General features: G+C 37.4%; 1 protein-coding gene and 1 pseudogene across 1 annotated transcript in view; one reads left to right on the top strand and one right to left on the bottom strand.

Moving 5' to 3' along the window:
* Nucleotides 1-572: 572 nt before the first annotated feature.
* LOC143538369 (uncharacterized) overlaps nucleotides 573-21,113 on the top strand; it is a 69,105-nt gene continuing 48,564 nt past the window's right edge. Inside the window, exon 1 of the mRNA XM_077031943.1 lies at nucleotides 573-770. Coding sequence (XP_076888058.1) covers nucleotides 642-770 — 129 coding nt within the window. The 5' untranslated portion in view covers nucleotides 573-641. The remainder of the gene's footprint in view (nucleotides 771-21,113) is intronic.
* Nucleotides 3,765-3,865, bottom strand: LOC143538372 (small nucleolar RNA R71; annotated as a pseudogene).

The following is a 21,113-nucleotide window of genomic DNA, read 5'->3' as shown; positions in this document are numbered from 1 at the left end:
TCCAGATATCTTTTAAACGGGTTATCACATATCATTTTTTTATGAAACCCTTTCATTGTCAAACCCTAAGTATAGTATTACCTTTCTTATAATAAAGAAAATTAAAATTCAAAAAGTAAATATTAAGAAACGAAAAATGTAAAACAACCATTTTCTCAAGCCATCAGATTGCTTTATATGTAAATGAGGCTTCTCATGCATTTGACTTGAATTCACCCGGGTAAAGGTCTCACTAAACCCATATAGCTCTTAAACGGGTTATAAAATCTCATTATATTAAAAATTAATCTCATCAAATATTTGATTTGAAAATCCTATAAAATAGGGATATACTAAAAATTAAAATCCTATTTTATTTTAAAAAAAATATATTATTTATAATTAAGAAACAATTTTATAATAAAGAAAATAAACAGGTAATGGGTATCACCAAACCCAGATAATTTTTAAACCGGATTATAACATATCATTTATTTATGAAATCATTTCATCATCAAACTTCAAGTATATTAATTGTTAATTTTTTTACAATAAATAAAATTAAAATCCAAATATATATATATATGATAAAACTTGAGGGGGTAGTATTGGTTACAGTAAGCTTATCAAGAGAAGTAGTTCCCTGGTTAGCTAGAATACCGATGCGGACGTCTTTAGGGAAGAAAAACTTGGTTCATTCATTATTGAGGACCGAAATTTGCCAAGTTGTTAACCGAAGGGCATGGTATGATGCTACAAAATTAACAACCGATATTTTAAGCCTCTACAAGGTATTGCAAAACCAATTATATTATGTGCTAATAACTTGAAGTATATTTTCTTTTACTTAGGCCTGTAAACGAACACGAATGGGGTTTTCTTGTTCATGTTTGTTCGTTAAGAAAACGAGTGTGCTCATGTTAGTTCGTTATTAGTATAAACGAATGGGTCATGAACGTAAAAGAAAGAATATAACTGAACATAGATGAACAAATATAAAATGAACATAGTTGAGCAAACACCAATTAAAAGTAAACGTGAATAGTAGTCGTTTGGGCCTTAAAAACTAATAAAACTAACCTAAATTGTAATGAGCTTAACAATTTAAATCAAAACATAAATGGACAAACGCAAACAAATGTTGACTCACATAAATGAATGCACGAGACATGAGTTCACGTTTGTTCGTTAAAGTTTAACTAAATGAGCAAAAAGTTTTGTTCATGTTCGTTTGTTTTTTAAATAAATGAACATAAATGTTTTTTAAATAAATGAACACAAACGAACTTCCCGCCAAACTGTTCACTAAATGTTTAGTCCGTTTACATGTCTCCTGTGCTTATTGACGAGTTATTTGTCAGGACGATGTTAATCGAGTTAAAGGATAGAATTATAGTTGTTAAATCAACTAAACTTGGTCGAATTAGATAACTACTGTTATTCGGGTGATTGCAGGTTTGAAGAGTTAAAGGACGGCGTTACGAGAACCTAGGCGAAAACGGCGAAGGAATCGGAGCTAGAACGAGAAATATATGAAGAAAATAAGAAAATGGGAAGCTGCTCCACCGCGGTCCACGGTCAACACCGTGGGCCACAGTCAACCTGGAACAAAAGAGGCAGAGCACACCGTACCTTAGCATCTTTGGTGACCGTGGAGTGGACCGTGGCCCACGGTCTGGACCGTGGACCACGGTCTGATCATAACTGCTGATTGATCTCTTCTTTATTAGGCCATTTTGGCTTCTTTTTCAATCATCTTTCAATCAAGAACACTTGGGGACGAATTGGAGAGTGGAGATTATTCTCTTGGGTATTGGTAAACATTATTTTATGCTTTTGATTCGTATGTTGAATACAATTGATGTTATAATGATTTCTCAAACCATGAGTGGCTAGTTTCTCTTTGGTATTCCTCTTGGGATGTAAGGTTTATTTACAATACACTTTATGTTATTCGTTCTTGAATTTGGATTGATTATCTAATTGTTTATGTTAGCATAATCATGATGTTTGTGTGATTGTTTGTAATTTTTCTATATCGTTTAAACCTAGTTTTGAACCACGCGTTCTTGGTGTCGTTAACAATTGAGATTTAGTGGAAAGAATTAGGGTTAATAAATAATATTGATTGATTGTTGAGTAACAACCTCACGTTCTAAGAATCTGAGTACTTAGTTCTTGATTAATCACATACAATTGCATTTACACAAAACCAAGATAGTATGGTTTATCCATTGAATGTTAACAAAAGTGTTAAGTAATAACCTGAACCCTAAGAGGAGTGCTTGTTTAATCAATTGTTTACAACTTATTCGTTAGTTTATTTTAGTTCATAAAATCAAATCAAAACCAACTTGAAATTACTTTTTTGTCATTTACATTTATATTAGTTTAATTGTTAAGCTACTTATTAACACATATTCCATTCTCGTGTTGGATAGCCACTTACTGCTATCTATTTAGTTATATTTGGTTTATTTTTGAGTGAGTCTTCGACCTCACGCCAAATTATGGCGCAATTGCCGGGGAGTAGTGTGCAACGTGTGTTACTTTTGTAGTTTTTGTTTAATTGTTATTGTCAGTTTTACGCGGGTTGAGCTAGTGTGCAGGTACTTACAGGTATATGCATACACGACGCTCTCGGTCTTCATCACCGTTAGCTTTTGATCCTGAAATCAAGAGAACCTTTCGTCAGAATAGGATTCTTTAAAGGGAGAATAAGATTGTTGGGTCACCGAGCACACAAAGTCGAACAACTAACACCACAATCATGGCTTCGGAACAAACTTTACCACCAATGCCACCACCCATAAATTCCGAAAACCCATCATCCACTGAACTCATTACTACTACAATTTCTACAAGTGTGCCCACTTCAACAGCGTTTAGCTTTCAACCACCAACTAACCTTTCACCCTTGACCAACTTTATGCCTATTCAAGGACAATCATCAAACTTGCCACAACCATCATCTTTCCAATCTCAACAAAATCCACTTTATAATCAGCCATATACATTACCGCAAGACCCACCCATAATCCATACTTCACCGGGTCTTAGGTCGGGCCCGCATTCGTTGGTGGGCCACGTTATGGTGATAATAATGAAGGGTATGAAGAGTATGAAGAGGGAAATTCAAGTGGAGTTGATGGGAATCAATTGAGGATTCAAGTGCAATTTGCGTATGTACCCGAACAACAACCACAACAGAATTTGCAACAATGGGGTGGGCCTCAATTTAATAAAGAACAATTTCAACAACCCCAAACATTGCAGCAAATTCATCAACAACCTCAATTTCAACAACCAAATCCCGAACCACAATTTCAACAAAATGTGCAACAAAGGCCCGTGTATAGGCAAATGGGCCAACCAAGAGTGCCATTGGGGGTACCAAGAAGGCATGCAAGAGAGATGGTTAGGGGAATTGAAGCTCACTTTAGACCGGTCATCACCAATAACCCATCTCCGGTGGTTATTCCTCAAAATCAAAATGGAAGAACGTTTGAGGTTAGAACCAGTGCGCTCCAAAGTTTACCAAAGTATAAGGGTCTAGCAACGGAAGAATCTTATTTTCACTTGGAGGCATATGATTCTATTTTCAACACAATCGGGGGTCAAGGTTTTTCACCGGATGAAGTTAAGTTGGTTTTATTCAATTCTCGTTAGAAGATAAGGCAAAGAGATGGTTCTACACTTTGCCTTTGGCATCAATTTATACTTGGGCTGAGATTTAATAAAGGTTCTTGGAAGAGTTTTACACGGCCCAAAAGACTAATGATGCAAGACATAGTTTGAGGAGCTTCCAACAACAATCGGGTGAAATGTTTCATGAAGCATTTGAGCGATTCAATATGATGATCAAGAATTTCCCTCATCATGGTATAGCTCTTTGGGAGTTGCCAAATTATTTTCATGAGGGGTTGAATATGGAAGACGAGTGGGACTTAATATCAATTACAAATGGTACATTCGGTACCAATTATGAACAAGATGATTGGGCATTCTTGGAGCAAAAGTCGGTCACATCAAAGAGAAAGGCTCAAACTGCAAGAAGAGCAAGACCGGCAATTGGAAGACCGCAAGTTCATGCTGTAGAAGATGTGGGGGTACAAACTACTAATAAAAGAATTGATCTTTGTACAAATTGCAATGAGTTGGGTCATGGGGCTGATGTGTGTACGGTAGGGTAAGTACAAGTTGAAGAGGTAAATGCAATTCAAGGTCAAGGAGGTGGTAATCGAAATTACAACATGAACTCAAACACTTACCACCCCGGGTTGAGAAATCATCCGAACTTTCGTTTTGGAAATCAATCAACTCAACTCAATCCTAATTTCCAAGGGACTTCTCAAACCCACTTTCTTCCTCGTCAACAATACTTCAATCAAGGAAATGCTCAAAGTGGGAATAACCAAGGAAATCAAAGAAGTTAAAGTCAATTTCAAGGAACGGGTGGTAATCAAAGTGGGTCTTCGGGTCAAAGTTCATCAAGTGGGAATGAAGTGATGGACATGTTAAAGTTGATGCAACAAGACATGCAGAAAAGGAATCAACTTGATGAAGTCCGAATGCAAAAGGATGAAGTTTGTGACAAGGCCATCCAATCATTGACCACACAAATGGGTCAACTTGCAACTGAAGTGGCAGAATTGATGAAAAACAAAGGTCAATTGCCATGTGACACCAAGGTGAATCCTTCTCATAACTCATCTCGTAATGTTCCTATTAATCATGTTAGTGTGTTGCGAAGTGGTAAAGAGTATAAGGCTAATTTGTCACCGGGTTTGATTGATGGGGAAGTGGAGGATATTACGGGTAAGGAAAGTGATGATGAAGAATTTGAAACCAACAAAACCACTAAACATGTCACTTTTGAGAAACCGTTACAAACTTCGGGTCAAGCCTTAAATTTAAATGATAAAAACAAGGAAGTGGAATCAAATGTTGTTCCATTTCCTTCGGCTTTGCTTGACCCAGGCAAGAAAAATGTAATTTTAAAATGGGGGCCTCAAAAGGAGGAAATGTGGGAAGTGTTTAAATAGGTTAAAGTGAATTTACCTTTAATTAAAGCAATAAAACAAGTACCTGCATATGCAAAATTTTTGAAAGAGTTATGCACTCAAAAGAGGCAACAAAAAGTGCCTAAACGGGTGGATTTAACCAAGCGGGTAAGTGCAGTTTTAAAAGGAGACCTCCCTCCTAAGCTCAAGATCCGGGAACACCCTTAATTAATATTCAAGTGGGTGATCTTCAAATGTCTAGGGGGTTATTGGATCTTGGGGCCGGAGTGAGCATTCTCCCCCGGGGGGGGGGGGGGTTATATGACCAATACAACTTTGGTCCTTTGAAATGTGTGGAGAACACGGTTGTATTGGCCGATTTGTCTCATAAACTTCCCCGTGGAATCGTACGGGATGCAACTGTGAAGGTAGAGGATTTCTATTATCCTGTGGATTTTTTGGTTTTGGATTATTCATCAGGTGACTTAAGTCAACAACAAAATGTTATCTTGGGTCGTCCATTTTTGAACATTGCTCATGCAATCATTGATTGTAGATTTGGTACTGTTGACATTGCGTTTGGTAATCGGAAAATGCGTTTAAATGTTTTTACTAACGTCGCTAATTCTTTAAGTGGTGAAGAATGTTTTTTGGCAGATGTGGTGGATCATTGTAATCCTCATGAATATGATGAGGATTGTATGGAAGCATGTATTTTTGATGATTCTGAATAGGTACACGTGTGTGCTTTACGGATGGAGGAACAAAAACAGGATGCTTTAGCTCTACAAGAGGGAAGACCACCATGGACACATCAATGGGAGAGTTTGCCAAAGGAAATCAATTGGGATACCAAACCATCTTCGGAGTATCCACCAAAGGTGGAATTGAAGGAGCTTCCAAGCCACTTGAAGTACGTGTTCTTAGGGGAAAATGAAACCCTCCCGGCTATCATTGCTTCAAATTTGGAGGGAGCTCAAGAGCGGGCGTTAGTGAAGGTGTTGGAAGCACATAAAGCGGCTATTGGATGGACGCTTGCAGATTTAAAAGGTATTAGTCCTTCTATTGTTATGTATAAAATAATTACAGATGAGGAGGCTAAACCAACAAGGGAGACTCAAATAAGATTGAACCCGAATTTGAGGGAAGTGGTGAACAAGGAGGTACTCAAGTGGTTGGATGCGGGGATTATTTATTTCATTTCAAATAGCTCATGGGTGAGCCCGACACAGGTAGTACCCAAGAAATCAGGCATCCAGGTAATAAAAGATGATAAAGGTGAACAAATCGCCACCCGACCGGTAACAGGGTGGCGAGTGTGCATCGATTATAGGAAATTAAATACCGTCACCTCCAAAGACCATTTTCCATTACCATTCATTGATAAAATAATTGAAAAACTTTCGGGTCAAAAATATTATTGTTTTTTGGATGGGTATTCGAGGTATAATCAAATTGCAATCCATCCCGATAACCAACACAAAACCACTTTTACCTGTCCATATGGCACCTTTGCTTTTAGACGGATGCCATTCAGATTGTGTAGTGCCCCGACCACTTTTCAAAGATGTATGATGAGCATATTTTCATACATGGTCGGGGATTCACTTAAAGTTTTTATGGATGACTTCTCCATTTTTGGTTCAACTTTCGAGTCTTGTCTTAATGATTTAGAAAAAGTTTTAAAATGATGTGTTGAGACAAACTTGGTGTTAAGTTGGGAGAAAAGTCATTTCAAGATACAAGAAGGTATTGTGTTAGGTCATGTGGTTTCAAGTAGGTGGATGGAAGTTGATCAAGCAAAGATTAGAGTAATTTCATCTTTGCCACCCCCGAAAAATGTCAAAGGTGTGAGATCGTTTTTGGGACATGCTGGATTCTATAGGAGATTCATTAAAGGTTTTAGTGAAATTTCAAAACCTTTATGTAATCTCTTATTGAAGGATGTCCCCTTTGAGTTTACTGATGAATGTTTGCAAGCATTTGACAGTTTAAAGGAGAAGTTAGTGCAAGCACTAATTCTGCAATCACCGGATTGGTCAAAACCACGTGAAATTATGTGCGATGCTAGTGATAGCATGGTTGGAACGGTTTTGTGTCAAAGAGTGGACAAAAAGCCGGTGGTGATCTATTATGCGAGCAAGATTTTATCTGAGGCATAATTGAACTACACCACTACCGAAAAGGAGTTGCTTGCGGTGGTGTATGCTTTAGATAAGTTTTATTTTGGGAAGCAAAGTTGTGGTGTACTCGGATCATAGTGCGGTTCGATATTTGATGGAAAAGAAAGATGCAAAGCCACGTTTGATTCGATGGGTGTTATTATTACAAGAGTGTGATATTGAAATCCGTGACAAGAAGGGATGTGAGAATGTAGTAGCGGATCACTTGTCACGAATTACACTTGAAGGAGTTGATCCGATAGAAATAAACGAGAAATTTCCGGATGAACAGTTGCTTCTGTTTCAACCGCACCGTGGTATGCTCACTATGTCAATTATTTGGCCACGGGTGCGATTCCGGAATATTGGTCCAAGAAAAGGAGGCAATAATTCATGGCCCAAGTCAAGCTATACATTTGGGATGAACCGGATCTTTTCAAGGTTGGAGCGGATCAAGTTGTTAGAAGATGTGTACCAGAGAGTGAAGTACAAGAGATTTTGAAACACGCCCATTCATTGGCATATGGGGGCCATTTTAGTGGTTCTAAAACGGGATATAAGGTAATTATGTGTGGGTTTTATTGGCCAACGATTTTTAAGGATGCCAATGAATATGCTCGGCATTGTTTAAATTGCCAAAGAATGGGGGGTATATAAAAAAGGAACGAAATACCTTTACAACCCATTTTGGTTGTAGACATTTTTGATGTGTGGGGCATAGATTTCATGGGCCCTTTTCCAAACTCATGCGGGTACCTTTACATTCTTGTTGCGGTTGATTATGTGTCAAAGTGGGTCGAAGCGATTGCAACAAGAACTAATGATCATTCCGTGGTGTGTAAATTTGTTCAATCCAACATCTTCTTAAGATTTGGGATTCCTAGAGTTATCATAGGTGATGATGGATCGCATTTCAAGAACTCATTAGGCAAACATTGAAGCGTTATGGTGTGAATCACCGAATTGCAACGTCTTACCATCCTCAAACAACTGGCCAAGTAGAAGTTTCTAATCGACAAATTAAAGAAATTTTAATGAAGACGGTTCAGGTTGATAGAAAAGATTGGTCGATTAAGTTGGGTGATGCATTGTGGGCTTATCGCACGGCCTACAAGACACCGATTGGTACCACTCCTTATCGGTTGGTGTATGGGAAGGGTTTTCATTTGGCAATTGTCACACCCCGACTTAGGGCCTAGGCGTGACACCCGTAGTTGGTACCTGTTTTGAAAATATATCAGAGTTGCGGGTTATTAGCGGAAGTTTTGATTATATTAATTTATTTTGAAAACCTCTTGAATAATAAATATTCAAGTATTTGATTTACAAACCTTTGTTTATTCTTGTTTACAATATTTTATTTATTAAAAACTGAGCCATCTCTATCTGCGAGCATCTATCTCCAAGAGTTACTCAAATGCCTTGCTACCTGTGCTATTCTTGCTTTCCTGTAATGAGGGGAAAAATACGTCAGCGATATGCTGGTGAATCGTTGACTCTGAAAACATTTGACTGACAAGATATTTTTGGAACAAACTCAGCAGAAATGTCTCTTATTTCTGGGAACTTGTGCCACTGCCATACACACACAATTATGGTTCTCCAATAACTGATGCTCATTGGAGAACTTTCGTTATGTCTGTTAGCCTGCGACCACGTAGCCTTGATTGATAGGTTAACAGACATGTTTGGATCCAGACATATGTGTACTTGGTCTGAGTTGCTTTTATTATCTACCTTGTAACTTAGGGATCACGTAATCCCTTAAAATGTAGAGATCACGTAATCTCATATTTGACTGACTGTTTAAGATAAACAACCCGTTTATCTGATTGTAAAAGGTTTGACGTATTCACCTGTGATTGTGATTGTCTTTTCTAAATGATGTGGTGATCTTGTTTGAAAACCCTTGTGAATGAATGATTGATCTATTTAATAACATAAATTTATATAAATACTCGGATTGTCTCTTGATCCAGCTACAGACCTTTACTCTGGTTTTGATAGCTTTATACCTTGACTGATCATTTGTTTGAATAAAATATTTAGACTCATAATCTTTTCATTTGTTTACAAATCATGTGTTGAGTTTCTTCTTCATGAAGAAACATCAATTGATAGGTTTCTTCGTCAAGAAGAAACATTGAATTGACTATAACCCTGGTATATAAAATCTTACATTTCTTAGTTGTGAAGAAACTACTATATCTGCTTGTATGTAAAGGCTTATGTTTCTTAATCTTGAAGAAACATCATTTTAACTATAACCTTTGCATTTATAATCATAATAATGATGATCAAGGTTTTGGGCTATACCCCTGACTATGGTCTAAGCCATATAAAATAATAAAATAATATTTAGGCAGAACCCCTACCTTAATAAATACTCGGGAATGTTAATACTAATACAGAATGACGGCTTGATTGGCAGAACCTTGTTTCCTATTCGTTTAACTGATCTACGACGCGTCAGAACTCCGATTCTTGCACGAACCTCAAGAAAACGGGACCTCGGATCTTCACAACAGCCGGGCACGGTCTCCAATTCTAAGTGTGTGATTGTAAGTGTGAAATTGTGATGAATGGGGTTTAATCCCATAGCCCCCTTTTATAGGCGAAGTTTTGAAGGCCTTCGCGTAGCGCGATGGTCTTTTCCCAGGGCCATCGCGTAGCGTGACGCCGCAGTTCACCAGGAAGTGCCACGTGTTGACACGTGGTTGGCCACGTGTCACTGGTTTGCTTAATGGGGTGTCGCGTAGCGCGATGCCCATTTAATCTTGGACCATCGCGTAGCGCGGCGCCCCCTTTTTCATAATTTCTAGGGAATGGCATCGCGTAGCGCGATGATCAAATATGTCCACCCATCGCGTAGCGCGATGGGTCTGAAAACCCAAATTTTTCATTTTAACCCCTTTAAGTTTCAGAATTGCCATTTTTAGCCCAATACTTGAATGGGGTATTTTCGAGATGTTACATCCTCCCCACCCTGGAATGAATCTCGTCCTCGAGATTTGCTGGCTTAGATTCGGATAATTAGATTCTCTCTAATCTGATTTTTGTATTTAATTCCGAGTTAATGAGTAGTTGGAACCTTTGAATCGTTGCATCATAATTGATATTATCAGTCAATGGTTCAGAATATAATAAGTAATTGTAAATTGCTAAGCACAGTGGTCAGTTGTGTTTAGTTATTTACCTTACCTTTTGTATTCAAATCATTTACTGATGTTAATTAAAATACCTTCTTGGATTCAGACTTATCAAATCCTTTCAGCTTATTTTTCCAGATAACTTTCAAGATACTTCTACTGGTCTCACATTTATCCTTTGCTTGATAAACTTGACGGCTTTCTTCAGTCTATGTCCATCGGTTATTTCTTTAAACTTCCCATGTTCATGTAACCGAAAAACATACTCCTTTTATCCGCTTTGTTGCATCCTTTATTTTATCTTTCCAGATGATAGACTATATTAACTATATAGTCTTTACATTCTTGTTGTATTTCGGATAAAACCGTCTCTTTAATGAATATAAGCATTATTGTGTAAAGACACGATCTATATGCTAATATCTTTCTTTATTTACATTTAGAGATTTAAAGACCCTATTGTGGTTACAAAACTTCTCGTTTAAAACGAGTTACAAGCAGTTTATAAGAGCTAACTTAACTATTAGTTATTTCTAATGCCTTGGAATCTTGCACATTCATTTAGCATACTCTTATATGCTTCTATTCTTGATCGCCAGATGCTTCTTGCATGTTTAACATATTGATTCTGGCGTTTCCTTTCTTGGCTCCGCTTCCACTTACATTATTTGTCTTTTTTGGACATTCTGTGATGAAATGCCCATTCTCTCCACAATTAAAACACATAACTGTTTTTCTTCTACAATCATCTTCTGAATGACCAATTTTCTTGCAGAAGGTACATGTGACAAATGGATTGGTTTTGGGAATGTTATTTGATCTTAAACATCTCCCATGATGTCTCCTTCCACAATTCGAACAGATTGGTCTTGTAAATTTGAATAACCCTTCCTCTTTAGTTTTATTCATTTTCTTTATCTCCATTTCTTTTTCCTTTTTCTTCTCATTCTTATCTTCCTTTTGATTTCTGATAAGACCATTCATAAGATATCCAGCCAATTTCATGGCTGAGTCAACTGTTTAAGGAAGATTAGATCTCACCATGTCTCTGATTTCTCGAGGTAATCCCCAGATATACCGGGTCATTTTGTTGTATTCGGGTGTTACCATATGTGGTACCAGTCTACAATACTCATGAAACTTAGTATTGTATTCTCTGAGATTTGTGCCTTCCACCTTGTGATTTAAAAACTTGGTTTGAATAAGATCTCTTTCATGCATGGGACAAAACCTTCGTATCACAAGCTCTTTGAATGCTTCCCATTTCATTTGGTACAAGATTTCTCTACCCTTTGTCATGATTAGGTCATTCCACCATTCTAGGGCTTCACCTTTGAATAGTTGAGACGCGTACTGAATCTTTTGAATCTCAGTACATTGACTTATAATGACAATAGACTCGAGTTCCTGAAGACATCGTAATGCTGACATGGCACCTTGATCGCCATAGAATTCTTTTGGTCCATAAACTTGAAAATTCTTGAAATTACAACCTTGAATTACTAACTTCTTTTTAAAATCACGATTGAGACTGTTATTAGCAGTAGAACTATGAACGCTTTCTTCATGGTCAGCAGGATTTTGGTATGGATGAGTTCTAACAGTTTTGTTTGAATGCAAAGATTTACTTTTATGGGATCCTCCTTTCATTGCATCGACGAGAGGAGTGATTGCATTACGAATCATTTCTTGTACTTTGACCATAAATTGCTCAGGAATCTCCTGGGCATGCTTGGATACTTTGTTGCTTCTTTGATTTGAAGCTTCAGCATTGTTCTCTTGATTGATTAGATTTGACATTTCTGTGAATAGAATATATTTAGTATAAAAGAAACTTTTTATTTATACTGATAATAAAATATTCGCAACAATTGCGTGATAGTGAACAAATGATATAAGTATAAGATATCTATTAACGTTTAATAATTTGTCGCATATCAAAAGGAATTATAGAAGATCTCTTGCTGACTTTTCCTTTCCTTTTCTCAAATATCTTGTTGTTTTGAGATTATCTTTCTTGCATAAGGCACAATCTCGATGCTTTCTCTTTGATTGAGGAATGATGTTAGGATAATCATGTGAATAATACGTTCATGCATCTCATCACCACAATGTGAGTTTCTGAATATCTTTGTTCTTGAATCAACAGACTTTTGAGAATATCTCTTAATATTTTATCTGTCATTGTCTTGGAGCAATTTATCTTTTGAAATCTGTCCACCTGGACCTTTCCTCAATCCCATTGATGGATTTTCTTTTACTTCCAATTACTTGGAGAATTATGCTTTCTATTCTTGACATATTGTTTATAGTTACTACTCTATTTATTTCTTCCAGTGGATGATCAAATTCTTGATCTTGCTATCCTTTTTGATATTCTTAGCTGTCTCCTTTTCTTTTTCTTTTTCTCGTTCTTTTTCCTTCTCTTTTTCCATTTCTATCTTGTTGAGCATTGATTCAGCTACTTTTGAAACGTCTACTCCACATCATATTGGATCATCTATGAAATGGTACATTCCTTCATATCTTGTACTCCAATGTTCATTTTGAGGATGAACAAAGTAAGGATCTTGATTTATTGGGTAATTGAAATATTCCCGCCCTTGAGAATTTACTTCTAGATCAGTCATTATTCCTTTTCCCTTTGACTTTATTGATTTCTGGGATATACTTGATCCTGTTCCTCGCACACCTTGTCTTCTAATGATGTGGGCTAGTGGGATATTGGAATCGAAGGAATCAGAATTTTCTTCCATTGAGGTCTGATACGAGTCTTCACTACTAGATATTGGGATCGGGAGTAAAGCTGTCCCTATAGGCCCTTTTCCTTTACCTGACGGAGGATGGAATGATCCTCGGCTGGATTGGCGATCAGACATCTGTACGATGTTAGATTGAGAATAGGATCGTGTTCCTATCTTATCCGTAATAGTTTTATTTATGCTTCAAATACTTTTATTCAAGTACCTATCAATATCGCTATGATAAGATTGAATCTTATATCTAATCATTTAATGACTATATCAATTAATATTCTTAATTGAATATTAATATTTTTAGCATAACCTTATTTCTGCTCAAAGCCTAGGTATAGTTTAATACCTAATTCGCAAAGAACGATGTCTCTGATACCAACCTGTCACACCCCGACTTAGGGCCTAGGCGTGACACCCGTAGTTGGTACCTGTTTTGAAAATATATCAGAGTTGCGGGTTATTAGCGGAAGTCTTTGATTATATTAATTTATTTTGAAAACCTCTTGAATAATAAATATTCAAGTATTTGATTTACAAACCTTTGTTTATTCTTGTTTACAATATTTTATTTATTAAAAACTGAGCCATCTCTATCTGCGAGCATCTATCTCCAAGAGTGACTCAAATGCCTTGCTACCTGTGCTATTCTTGCTTTCCTGTAATGAGGGGGAAAATACGTTAGCGATATGCTGGTGAATCGTTGACTCTGAAAATATTTGACTGACAAGATAGTTTTGGAACAAACTCAGCAGAAACGTCTCTTATTTCTGGGAACTTGTGCCACTGCCATACACCCACAATTATGGTTCTCCAATAACTGATGCTCATTGGAGAACTTTCGTTATGTCTGTTAGCCTGCGGCCACGTAGCCTTGATTGATAGGTTAACAGATATGTTTGGATCCAGACACATGTGTACTCGGTCTGAGTTGCTTTTATTATCTACCTTGTAACTTAGGGATCACGTAATGCCTTAAAATGTAGAGATCACGTAATCTCATATTTGACTGACTGTTTAAGATAAACAACTCGTTTATCTGACTGTAAAAGGTTTGACGTATTCACCTGTGATTGTGATTGTCTTTTCTGAATGATGTGGTGATCTCTTTTGAAAACCCTTGTGAATGAATGATTGATCTATGTAATAACATAAATATATATAAATACTCGGATTGTCTCTTTATCCAGCTACAGACCTTTAGTCTGGTTTTGATAGCTTTAAACCTTGACTGATCATTTGTTTGAATAAAATATTTAGACTCATAATCTTTTCATTTGTTTACAAATCATGTGTTGAGTTTCTTCTTCATGAAGAAACATCAATTTATAGGTTTCTTCGTCAAGAAGAAACATTATTGAATTGACTATAACCCTGGTATATAAAATCTTACATTTCTTAGTTGTGAAGAAACTACTATATCTGCTTGTATGTAAAAGCTTATGTTTCTTATTCATGTAGAAACATCATTTTAACTATAACCTTTGCATTTATAATCATAATAATGGTGATCAAGGTTTTGGGCTATACCCCTGACTATGGTCTAAGCCATATAAAATAATAAAATAATATTTAGGCAGAACCCCTACCTTAATAAATACTCGGGAATGTTAATACTAATACAGAATGACGGCTTGATTGGCAGAACCTTGTTTCCTATTCGTTTAACTGATCTACGACGCGTCAGAACTCCGATTCTTGCACGAACCTCAAGAAAACGGGACCTCGGATCTTCACAACAGCCGGGCACGGTTTCTAATGCTAAGTGTGTGATTGTAAGTGTGAAATTGTGATGAATGGGGTTTAATCCCGTAGCCCCCTTTTATAGGCGAAGTTTTGAAGGCCTTCGCGTAGCGCGATGGTCTTTTCCCAGGGCCATCGCGTAGCGCGACGCCGCAATTCACCAGGAAGTGCCACGTGTTGACACGTGGTTGGCCACGTGTCACTGGTTTGCTTAATGGGGTGTCGCGTAGCGCGATGCGCATTTAATCTTGGACCATCGCGTAGCGCGGCGCCCCCTTTTTCATAATTTTTAGGGAATGGCATCGCGTAGCGCGATGGGTCTGAAAACCCAAAATTTTCATTTTAACCCATTTAAATTTTAGAATTGCCATTTTTAGCCCAATACTTGAATGGGGTATTTTCGAGATGTTACAGCAATGGAAGTAGCTCATCGGGCGTTGTGGGCAATTAAAAATGTCAATATGGATTACAATGAAGCCGGTGAGTTGAGGAAGTTGAAATTGAACGAGTTGGAAGAAATCTGGGATGAGGCGTATGAATGTGCTTCGAATTACAAAGAGAAATTATAGAGGGTGCATGATGCTAAGATACGGAAATGAACATTTGAGGTTGGGTAAAAAGTGTGGCATTATAATTCAAGACTCAAATTGTTTCCTGGAAAGCTCAAAAGCAAATGGATGGGCCCGTATGTCATCACAAGAGTCGGGAGGTTTGGTGATGTGGAGATTGAAGACCCGCAAGGTCAAAGTAAACATGTTGTGAATGGACATCGCCTCAAGCCATACCTAGAAGGGAAGGATGTGAATATGCTTGAAAATGACAAGGTGAGTTTCCTCTTAAGCTCACCGGATGGTTCCACCGCATAAAGGTTCAGGTATGTTGTATAGTGTAAATAGCTGTTGTTAAAATTTATTTTTTAAAATTACCTTTCTCGTTGCAAGTGTGTTCGAGTCAAGTGCGGGGAAATTCTTAGGAATTTATTTACCGTGTTGAGGACAACTCGGGATTTTCATGGGGGGTAGGGTAATTTTTAATTTCTAATTTTTAGTTTTGTTGTGTAATTACTTTGTTGGGTTTTTTTCATGAAGTAATTTTAATATATACAAAAAATAGGTACACCGTGGACCACGGTGTTGACCGTGGCCCACGGTCAACTCAACATGGGTTACGGTCTTGTTTTTGACCACGGTATGGTCCGGTCTGTTTTTCCTGGTTCAAATCCACCGTGGCCCACGGTCCAGCATGGTTGGTTCAGTTGACTATGGTCAACCGTGGACCACGGTTCACACCGTGGCCCACGGTGAGCTGCTTCCTGCTGCATATCCGACGGTAAGTCAAGGGTTCTAAAAGAATTTTTTTTATTTTACAAAAATTCACCTACCATCTCTATCATCTTCATACTTTCCCCTTTCAAACCCTAATTCCACTACCAACACTCCTTCTAACAACAACCAAATCTTTAATTTCTTAAACCTTACCTGAGTGAATTTCTATGAAGATTAACTAAACAAATCTTATTTCCTTTTATTCCTAAGATTTAATCTGATTGTGAGGAAGTGGGATTCCAAATTTTTCAAGGAATTTGGGGATTCTTGCTAGCTTGTGAAAAAGAACTTGTTTATCACCATAAACATCAACCAAGGTAAGTTCTTTGTCAATTCTTTGTATACTTTGCAATAATTGTAAGGCAGAAGTGATTTGAGTATACCCACTTGCTTGTTTGGTTATAATGGTTATACATTGTAGTTGTGGATAATAGATAAATGCTTGAAAGTATGAATTCATATTAGAAAATTGAAAAATTATGCATTTATTGGAATTTTGAGATATTGATTAATTGAATAATGAGTTGATTATCCACAACCATGGTAACAAGCAAGTGTGGGGAGGAACATATTAAATTAACTTGGTTTGTTTTTGGTGGTTTTTGTGTAGAGATGGGAAGAAACTCGGACAAAGAAAGGGAAAGGCTACTTCAGCTAGTTGTAGAGCTGCTCAAGCGAAAAGACAGAGGATGCAAGAGGAACAAGAGCAGGTAAGGGTGCATATTCCTAAACCCGATTGGAGGGGCGGTGTATTATCAAGCTATGCTCTAGAATGGCAATCGGAGTTGTTTAGGGATAAATTGAGCAATGTGAGAGATAGAAATGAAGCATTTATATATGAAAAGGAAGTAAATGATTCGGGTTTTGAAGCGTTTGGTGTATTTAACAGATTTGAAGCATTGGGGTGGGAAGCTGCCCTCAAATGTTATGATGAAGAAAGCAACACGTTATATGATAGGGAGATCGAGGAGTGGGTATCTACCTTGAGGTGCCCACCATTTAAGAAGGGGTCGGATATGAAGTAATTTGTACCGTGGGAGGAATTCAAGTGGTGATGTCCTTTGAGACACTTAATCAAATTGCCTTGTTCGACATCAAGCCATCCAATTCATATGTCTATCCATCGATCAAAGATTTGTTTGACAATCCCGACAAACATCCGCAATGGTTTAATATTTTATCGTCTGTGTTGAAAGGAGGTAGAGGTACGGGTTCAAATTTTAGAAGAAGAGACTTGAAGATTGAGGCAAGGTTATTAATGATAATCTGCTTATCTAATGTTGTGCCACAAAGGAGAGATATTTCAATAGTCAGGAATAGCGATATTCCTATTCTATATGCTTTGATGAGCGGCGGCCCACTCATTTCTTTTCGTTATTTGGTTATGATGAACATCTGGATCAGTTGAGAAAGTAATAAAAGAAAGTTAATTCCTCATTGTCGATTGATTACAGCCCTGTTAAAGCATCATGGGGTTATTCAGGATGGTGCGGTTGGAATAACAAAGAATTTCAAGAACATAAGTTGGAGGATTTGGGTCAAGGATGGAAATATATAAAGGGTGAGAGGTACCATCAGTTGAAGAATGAAAACGTGAGATGGAGAGTGTTGAGGGAAGATGTCAAACCGGAGTCAGATGAAGAGTCGGAAGAAATACTGGAGGAACCAAGTGACACGGAGGATATGGAGGTGGTAGGTGATCATGAGATGGGTGATGGTAGTAGTTCCCAACATGGGGGTTGGGATTATTCGACTGGATATGCTTCATATGGGGACAATAGGGCCCAGATGGGATCACTTATTGATGTGGTGGAAAGGCATAGGCCTTCTACTTATGGCAATTGGTCGGAAGAGTCTAGAGCTTTATTTGACCATCAAACTTATATGGGTGCATACCATGAACGAGCTGAAAAGGAGAGGCATGATCGTATGGATATGTGGAACCGTGCCCAAGCCTACGGGCGAGAGCACGAAATAAACATGCGGTATTTGGATGATAGAAATAGAAGAATGCATGATCAGTGGCATGCCAGTGAACCCGTTGTTCCAGATCCACCAAGTGTGGATTACACATCTCTCCCACCATATGACGGTTCGGTGCGTTATCCCGAACCACCACTGCATCATTCCATATGGGTGGACCCGATGCAGTCAATGGCGCCACCGCCACTATCATTTGGAGAAGGTAGTAGCGGAGGAAGTGGAGCATTCAATTTTGGTGAATTTTCGGACTTCATGACCTCCATATTTGGGCCGCCACAACCGCCTACTATTGATGAGGACTTCGTCAGGTGCACGTGTTTTGTATATTATTTGTATAATTGTTTATATTGTGTTTCGGTTTTAGTAATTGGGTGGAAGGGAGGATGATGAAACACTTGAATTAGTGTTCGGGTCATGAAGAGATGTGGTGTGCTTGTTTTCACTTTCTCAAAACCATACATTGGGGACAATGTATCCCAAGTATGGGATGGGAAATTTTTCATTAAAAATGTTAAAAATTTCAATTTTTTTATAAAAAAAGAACAATTTGAAAGAAAAACACCGGAAAATGGTAAGATAGCAGGGGTAAAGTTTTGGTCCCTTTTCATGGTCATAATTCCCTCAAAGTCAAGTTTGCTTAGTTGTTTTAAAAAATGAGGTTGAGAAGTATTTTAGTCAAGGTTAGCATGCTTTCGGTATAATAACCCGCATAACATATCCATATTCACTTGAGTATTAGGAAAATGAAGAGCGGTGATGGATTAGTTATTCCCCTTTAGAACTTGTGTTATTAATGCATTTTGAGACCTTAGCTTGGCATAAGTGCAAAAGTGATAGAGGCAATTAGGTTAAAGCCTCGTCTGGATGAGCGTGAGTGTGGGTTTTGGGGGTTGGGCCTCATACATTACACATATGAGCGTGGGCAATGAGAGGGGCGGGGGGTTGGTTCCTTTAGTAAACCTATTTGGACTTATTCTTCTTATTTAATTAACCCCGATGTATGTTGTGAGACGATCCGGCTTGGTAGGCTTTCCTTTGAAATTGTATTTGTTTTGATATCAATCAATAGAGAGTACTAGATTTCATATTTATGTGCAAGTTTAAGTTTGAAAAAAAATGATGATATATATATATATATATATATATATATATATATATATATATATATATATATATATATATATGAAAGAAGAAAAAGATTGGGATTCAATATCCAAAGTAATGTGTATCGAGTTTGTGATACAAGTTGGTAGTGTATATAGTCGTTTATTTTATTGTTATTTAGTTTTGATGTAACAAGCCGGATTAGATCACGTGAGTCACTTTCAATATTCCCATTCCATACTTTTACACCTGGCCCCATTACAACCCGTTTAAGACCTCTTGATTTGCATTTGTGTTAAAGCATGAATAGGTGGAGATTTGACGGTGGCACAAGAGTATGCGAGGATAATTGAGTATTATTGGAAAATATGAACGATCACCTATAAGAGGGTTAATGAGTGACGGTGTGTTATGTGTGAGTAAAAGCCGAAAGCATGTTAAGGTTGACTAAAATTCTATATTTTAAATATGATATTAAGTGATACTAATGCAAACCTCTAATAATGAGGGAATAGGGTATGATTTGGGACCTTGACAGAGCCGGGCTTGTGGTTTGTTTGGTGGTTGTGTATTGAAAGCAATTGTGGTTTAAGTGTTGCTTGGGGGCAAGCAACGGATAAGTGTGGGGATGTGATGAGTGATTTGTCAGGACGATGTTAATCGAGTTAAAGGATAGAATTATAGTTGTTAAATCAACTAAACTTGGTCGAATTAGATAACTACTGTTATTCGGGTGATTACAGGTTTGAAAAGTTAAAGGACGGCGTTATGAGAACCTAGGCGAAAACGGCGAAGGAATCGGAGCTAGAACGAGAAATATATGAAGAAAATAATTAGAAAATGGGAAGCTGCTCCACCGTAGTCCACGGTCAACACCGTGGGCCACGGTTAACCTGGAACAAAAGAGGCAGAGCACACCGTACCTTAGCATCTTTGGTGACCGTGGAGTGGACCGTGGCCCACGGTCTGAACCGTGGACCACGGTCTGATCGTAACTGCTGATTGATCTCTTCTTTATTAGGCCGTTTTGGCTTCTTTTTCAATCATCTTTCAATCAAGAACACTTGGGGACGAATTGGAGAGTGGAGATTATCCTCTTGGGTATTGGTAAACATTATTTTATGCTTTTGATTCGTATGTTGAATACAATTGATGTTATAATGATTTCTTAAACCATGAGTGGCTAGTTTCTCTTTGGCATTCCTCTTGGGATGTAAGGTTTATTTACAATACACTTTATGTTATTCGTTCTTGAATTTGGATTGATTATCTAATTGTTTATGTTAGCATAATCATGATGTTTGTGTGATTGTTTGTAATTTTTCTATATCGTTTAAACCTAGTTTTGAACCACGTGTTCTTGGTGTTGTTGACAATTGAGATTTAGTGGAAAGAATTAGGGTTAATAAATAATATTGATTGATTGTTGAGTAACAACCTCGCGTTCTAAGAATCCGAGTACTTAGTTCTTGATTAATCACAGACAATTGCATTTACACAAAACCAAGATAGTATGGTTTATCCATTGAATGTTAACAAAAGTGTTGAGTAATAACCTGAACCCTGAGAGGAGTGCTTGTTTAATCAATTGTTTACAATTATTCGTTAGTTTATTTTAGTTCATAAAATCAAATTAAAACCAACTTGAAATTATTTTATTGTCATTTACGTTTATATAAGTTTAATTGTTAAGCTACTTATTAACACATATTCCATAAACTTTTCGTGTTCGATACCCACTTACAGCTATCTATTTAGTTGTATTTGGTTTATTTTTGAGTGAGTCTTCGACCTCACGTAACTTATCATTGCGTTGATTGGGTTTTGCTTTATCTATAATGGCTCAAATGTGTGAAACAAATAAAATATGCTTATAAGGAAACAACTTAAACTGATCGAGTGTCAACCGAAG

This window comes from Bidens hawaiensis, unplaced genomic scaffold (genome assembly GCF_021521415.1).
Source record: "Bidens hawaiensis isolate Kalapana, Puna unplaced genomic scaffold, B.hawaiensis_p1.1 tig00011610_1, whole genome shotgun sequence".
Taxonomy (NCBI): Eukaryota; Viridiplantae; Streptophyta; class Magnoliopsida; order Asterales; family Asteraceae; genus Bidens; species Bidens hawaiensis.
This window is presented reverse-complemented; position numbering and strand designations above follow the sequence as displayed.